General features: G+C 48.3%; 1 protein-coding gene across 1 annotated transcript in view; it reads right to left on the bottom strand.

Annotated features, from left to right (window-relative positions):
* Positions 1-3,716, bottom strand: part of CTBS (chitobiase, di-N-acetyl-) — a 29,084-nt gene extending 25,368 nt beyond the window's left edge. The window contains exons 1-6 of the mRNA XM_010006733.1: positions 3,657-3,716; positions 2,822-2,879; positions 2,473-2,493; positions 2,141-2,292; positions 196-447; positions 1-50 (exon numbers count right to left, since the gene is read on the bottom strand). Coding sequence (XP_010005035.1) covers positions 1-50; positions 196-447; positions 2,141-2,292; positions 2,473-2,493; positions 2,822-2,879; positions 3,657-3,716 — 593 coding nt within the window. The remainder of the gene's footprint in view (positions 51-195; positions 448-2,140; positions 2,293-2,472; positions 2,494-2,821; positions 2,880-3,656) is intronic.
* Between the last annotated feature and the right edge of the window lie 2,961 nt (positions 3,717-6,677).

Below are 6,677 nucleotides of genomic sequence, written 5' to 3' on the forward strand. Positions count from 1 at the left end.
CTGTCATCCTGGATAATGTATCTGGTTTGGCAGATGCCTTCAATCCCAGCCTGTGAATATTGTTTGAACACAATTAACTTTCCACTTGAAACAGCAATAAATTAGGTCAAATTGCCTGGGACATGTATGCACAGACAAGTGACTCTGTTACAGTAAAATGAGAATGAAAGTAAAATCAGAATGGAAAAAACAAACCTCCTGTAGATCGTACACATTTTGTGACTTTTTGATGGTTATCTGCATCATGTTCAGAATCCCTCTCACTAGGTTAGTGCATAGGATGGGACAGTCTTCAGGGCTGAAAATACTTCCAACCCTTCCCTTACTGTATTCAAACTTAAAGGCTTGGCTGAAACACGCAGCGATGGTCTCTGTGAGCCTCGAAGAGGGAGTGAAAGGGTCTATGGGCCAGAAGCCATTGTACTCCTCCAGCTTTGGGGACAGAATCTGTGAACAAAATTAGGAAAACATTAATCCTGTTTGTTCAGTTTGAAACAGTGGAATAAGAGGGGAAACCGAGCACTTCCAATACATGGCTGGACACAAGCCACTTGTCCAACACCACAGGAAATGTTTTCCTCCTTGGACTCTTGTGCTTGGGCTAGGAAACGTCCTCGAAAATGGCGAAGCTTGCTGGGTGAGTGAAACATTGGCTGTCAACAATTATACAGAAAGGACACTCGACTGTTTTCCCCAGGTGCCCAGTGTGATCTCCCTTCAGTCTGCAAGGCAGCCAAGCCATTGCCTAAACACATGAGAACTATTTTGGCTGCTCATCCTGGTCCTGCACGTCCCAGAGTGCTGAAGCCTCGGCTGATGGGAAAGCAGAGAGAACTATGGGACGTCACACGGGATATGGCCCAGCAGGAGCGGACATCTCTTTCTTTGGAAGCAGCTGTGATCAGTTTTAGCTTATCAAGCTGTAAAGCCTGCACGCAAGTCCTTGGCTGCTACCTAGTGGGCAATGGGTGCCTGCATGCACATATGTATCTAGTTGCGCACACACACACACACTGACCTCCCACCCTTTGTATGTAAAAGTTGGGGTTCATGCACAGAAAGAAACGGTGTGGTTTTAGTTCTCTTATTAATTTTAGCATTTGTCATTAATGCTGCAGGGGTAGCTTGCCTCATTTAAAGTTTTCTGAAAATAAATACTACTCAAGACTATCATCTGCAGTTGCTAAAGTTAGAGCAGCACTAGTGAGGTTCCACAGAGCCTGCGATTGCAGCAGGTCAATAATTGGTTCCTTCGACCTGTTCCAGTAGTGTAGGCACAGGATTACAGATAGAGTAAACTCCTAGGATGAAACACTAAGTGCCCTCTTACAGCTTGCTCCCCACATGATGTCTTCTAGATCCCTTTTCTGTGGTCTTTCCTTCCACGCCAGTATTTTAAGCTGTTTAATTTAAGCTTTTCAATGAGTAACAGTGCTTCCATATTTGATATCATTATGCCAAGTACAAGCATTACCATTAGAATTCTTCGCATTTTAATTAATGCTTAAGTAAAGAATATAAAAAAAGAAAATAATGGAGACAGATGGGATTTTCTTATATGATAACTGAATTCTAGCACTGAGCTTTTCTCAGGCTAGGGACCAGATTAAAAAACATAGATATTTCGTGCTTGAGTTCTCATTTTCATACTCAAGCTTAGTAAAACTATCTTAAGGATTTTTCTTTAAAGCAGCTGCCTGCTGTATTTCCACATGGGGATGACCTTAAGGCAGCTTCAGTCCGGGAGGCTCAGATACTGATGTCAGTTGAACTGAAGCAGCTCTGGCTCCCTCCCACAGACATGCAGGCTGCGAGGCAGCCCGTGGCACTGTCTGGGTCACTGCTGCAACCCAGAGCAGTTTGGCCACAGCTGCAGACCTTCCAGAAGAGCTCTCAGCTCTTCTCAGCACAGCCTGGGGGTACAGGGTGCCCGTGCCAGCACCTCTGCCCATACTGGGGAAATCACCACTGCCTGAGCAAAGCCACTTCTCTGACACTGGACTTACATGTCATCTCAGCACCTGGAAGGGCCCTAAGATTTTGTGTGAGCTTTGCATTTTTTATAATTTATTTTATCAGCCTATGGGTATGACCTGAAGGTCAGTAGCAGCAGGTGGGTCCCCACGGCCAGGTGCTTTACCTGGAGAAGGTGGTCGCTGTGAGCCACGCGGCTGATCTCCAGCTGGCAGGTCAGCCTGAGCCCCGCCATGGCCAGGCCTCTGCCCGGCAGCCCCTGCAGGATGAAGCTCTCGTAGGCATAGAGGTAGGTCTGGCCAGTATGGAAAACAGGCTCTGTTAAAAGAAAAATTAAATATCAGAAACACCTTTTTCACGATGACTGTTGTAATGCTACTCACGAGAAGCAGCCCAGCAAAGAAGGGTGAGGCTGCTGCTGCCGACAGGCCAGCAGAAGCAGTTGGCAGTGCAGGCGGTGGGGAGGGCAGCGTGGGGGCTGCTGGCTGGCACACTCACCCAGGTCCTGCTTCTGACCCCCTGTGTGGGAGGAAAGAGGAAGATGTGTGAGGGACTCCCCATCTCTCTGGGCCCTTTCCATTTATTATTCATTTACAAACAACTAGTAATGGTCTCCCCGGATGCACCCCATACCCCTGGGGACACAGAGCTTGCACCAGCCCCACTCACTAGCTGCTGCTTGCTCTGCTTTTCCCCTATTGTTAAGCTTAAACACAAATCTAATGCTCATAAAAGGGCTTCAGCAAATTAAGCTGTAAATACCCCTGAAAGGCCCTGAGGAGTTTCAGTTTGCTCAGGACTGCAGCTACCATCACAGCTCAGCAGTGCTGGTAAAGCTTCAACTTACCCACGAGGGTGAGCACCAGGGCCAGGATGAGTCCCTTCATGCTAAAAGCAACTGAAGACTGCAGGAGAAAATGTTCAGCTTTTATAGAAGAATTAGTACCAGGCACAGCGAATTTTGTCGAGTTATCAACTTTTTATCAATCCATCTCAAACCCTTTGAGGGAGAGGTGGTTGGGAACAAGGTGCTGGCTGTTAATGCTGAGCTAGAACTATCACCAACAATTTTGTTCTCACTTCCCCAGCTAAGTGCTTTAAAGTACCTTTTAAAACTGGTGCTTAAAAGTATTAAAATACAGTTAAAGCCAAAATATTTTTTTTTGTATAAGACAACCTAGTAATGATCCTTATTCATTGGAAACGGTGCTATTGCAGTCCATGCTAACCTTGTGCAGGTTATCCTGACCTGACTGTACAGCACACAGCTTATCTAACTGATAGCACTCCAGCAAGGTTGTGTAAAATCCCCAGGATGCCCTCCCGTGACACTGTGCCAACACCTGCTCTGCTGCCAGCAGGACACACCATCACCCGAAGTGCTGCTCTCTGGGGACCCAGTGACACAAACCTGCCGTCATTGTCACAAAGACCACAGCTAAATCCCACTGATGTTCACACTTCGCCCACCCACCTTCTACTACCGGGCTAAAGTACCAGCCCCTTCCACCAGTGCCATCAGCCACAGGAGGCTTGTTGGTGGGGATAGCCCCTGCGAAGTGGAATGGGTGAGGATGGCTGCCCTCACGGACACAAACCTCTTGGTTTAAAAAGACTTGCAAAGTCTGGTTCACCCAAACTCATTTCACATCATGCAACAAGGGGCGGCATCTTCAACCCACAGTGCAGCCCCCTTCTCCGATCAGTAGGCGCTTGTCCTGTCCCTTGAGAAGCAGCCCCATGGTTCTCTTAGGCTGGTGTTACTCCAAGGTTTGACAAGGTCCTCCCCAGGCCCCTGCAGCTGTGGTGTGGAGCTGGGCCCACCTGGGGCTGGGGGAGCCACCCGCACAGCCCACCAAGGGCTGCACGGGCAGGGCTGAGTCTGCTCCGGAGGGGCTTGGGCTGCGCCGCGCGACGCTCCTTGGCCACCCACCTCCTCCTGGGCTGGTGGGAGCTGGAGCTGCTGCCCAGCTCACTGTGGGAAGGGATGGGCTTCATTTTCTCATCAACAGATCAGTGGCTCCTGTCCAAGGCAGCTTAGGTTTCATAATGCTCTTTAGCTGATGTGTTTGATTTTTTTATAATTGGCAGTTGGGATATAATTTATAATGTCTGACAAGCTGTGGATTCTGTTCCTAGAGCAAAGATTACATCTGTAGGATTAAAAATATTGGGGTTTTTTTACCTTCAAAATATTTTGTAGTATGGCAAATATTTCACTGCTTTTTTACCAGCATTATATCCTGATCCTGTTTATTTGAATCTCTTCCCTGGCAAATCTGATGGCACATGATAGAAAAGCTAAGCCATTCCCACCGTAAGCAGCACAGCTGAGTTGTGTCATGTCTTCATAGATTTTGGTAAATGTAGCTAGGGGATCTGAGCATGCAGCTACTGGCAACTGGTAATGGAGGTTTAAAAGCTGATCTATTATGGCATAACTCTGTGCAGCTACACAGATTTAAAAAAAAAACACCAAAAAACACCTCACGGGCAATGAGGGTTTGGGGTCAGTGGCAGTTCAAGCAGAAGAGTGCTGCTGTGGTGGCAGATTAAGTGCAACCACCTTTGTATTTGGTGTCTGGAAATTATAACACTATATTGCTAAAACAGCACACTAGAACAGTGACACTGTAAATTGTAACCCCCCCTTTAACAAAGCCCTGAGGCTTGTGCAGGTTGTGCCCAGCTGCAAGGGCACGGTCTCCCCAAAGCCTCCATCCCCCCAGCCTGGGGCTTGCAGAGCCCTCATCCCACCCCACCCCTTTGGGCAGCAAAAGCTGCATCCCCAGTCACCCTAGCCCTGCATCCCTGGTACCCTCGTGCTGCTGCCACAGAGCAGGATCAACTATGCTTCTGCTCCACGTGTAGGCAAAACCAAGTGGCAAGGCCTTATTTTTCTAGACAGTTTCTCCAGTACATCAAAAATTATTTCAACTCCCAACTTGCCCACCGTCTCCCACCCCCCATATACTCACAGTCTTTTCATGCTTTGTGTTTCTTCAAAAGATACAACCTGAAGAGAAAGAAAAAAATATCCCTAAAAATAAATTGTGCAGTGCCAAATAATTTTGCTGTGCCCAGGATGGGCCCTGGACAGCATTTCCCTGAGCTGTGCTTGGCTGTCTCCACAATGCCAGTGGGGGAGAGAAAGCCTGTCTGAGGCCTCCCTGCAGCCCTTTGCAGGTGGACACCCCCTGCCCACAGTCCCTTGCAGTCCCACCTGGGCTCTGGCTGGGCAATGCTGACCCGTGGGGCTCCTGCCAGGGTGTCCCTGCTGGCCTCATCCCACCCTTGGCTTGAGCGCGGGGGTTGGAAAACGCGAGAGCCCCCAGAGCTGCCTCTGCAGGACCCCCAGGGGAGCTGGGGGTTTGTGCAGCCCAGCCCTGGGGGTCATGCAAGGCTCTGGCTTCTCCTGGATTTGGCCTCAGGGGTTACCTGGATATTCTCAGTTTCCCATCGGTTACCTGGATATTCTCAGTTTCCCATCACTGCTCTGCATGACTTCTGATTGAGCAGCAAACCCACCAGCTTTACTACTGCTGCTGGGTAGTGCCCAAGCCCTGCCTGCTGTCAGCTCCCCATCACTTCACAGTGCAAGGTGCCATTTAAATCACAGAACATTTACGTCTGTATTTCAAACATATTCCTTTTGGTACTAAGGACATTACTTTTCCAAACTCTATACTATTTCTATTGAAATAAGGGCAAAACTCCTGCTGACTTAAGCTGCCAACAATCTCACTGACATCAATGGTTGTGCCTGCACCATCTCCTAAAGCAGTCCTCTGAAAAACAAATTCACCCAGCATGCATACTTGGCCTGCAAGGGGCAAGTGGAAAACATCTCCCAGGTCTACTGGAATCCTTTGGGCTCCAGCATTTGTGGTCCTTGCTGTGCCCACACAGACCTGCAGCTGGTGGGCAGGAGGCAGAGAGGCTCATGATGGGCACAGAGGGTGAGGCATCTCACCCAAAGTGCAAAGGTCTGGCTCTGCTTTGGACCCTATGGCAGGGGGTGCATTTGGGTAACTTCACGGTGCCCTCCCCAAAACCGCCTGATTCACATTAGCTTCTCCACGTGGTGCCACAGGAACAGAACATGTTCTTGACCCCCTCAGAGCAGCCTTGTTCAGTAGCACAAGGTTCAGGCTTATTCCCTGATCTAGGTGTTCCCTCCAGCAGCACTGGCACACCATGACTGCAGAGCACCATGGCTGTGTGGCTGCTGCAGAGGATGCTACCTCACACGGAGGTGATCATTTCCTTGCCCAGGTGCACAGGGTCTCAGCACCAGGGGAAACAAGCAGGAGCCCGGTACCACAGCTACCAAACCCATAATCCAAGTGGGGCCTGACCCTAACATGTGCCTAGTACACAGAAGAAAGTCTCAGACTCAAGAAGTCTATGAAATGGGGGGTGAGAAGAAGCACCACAGATCTCCTCTTTCCATAACTAGTGAAATAAGGAAGCCTTCATTATTTTTTTCCATGCATGGATTTATTACGAAAGCAGGTATTTATGGGTAATCATAACAGTTTCTGCAATAATAAAGTTTAATACTTTAAATTACTTTAGAAGATTCCATATACCCTTAAAGACTTAATTTAGGAGCTCTATTATTCCTTAAAATGAGTTTTCTTACACCACACAATAAAAATATTAAAGTGTTTCTCTTTTATCCTGTGCTGCAATGTACAGCT

The sequence above is a fragment of the Chaetura pelagica genome, unplaced genomic scaffold (assembly GCF_000747805.2).
Source record: "Chaetura pelagica isolate M959 unplaced genomic scaffold, ChaPel_1.0 scaffold69, whole genome shotgun sequence".
Taxonomy (NCBI): domain Eukaryota; kingdom Metazoa; phylum Chordata; class Aves; order Apodiformes; family Apodidae; genus Chaetura; species Chaetura pelagica.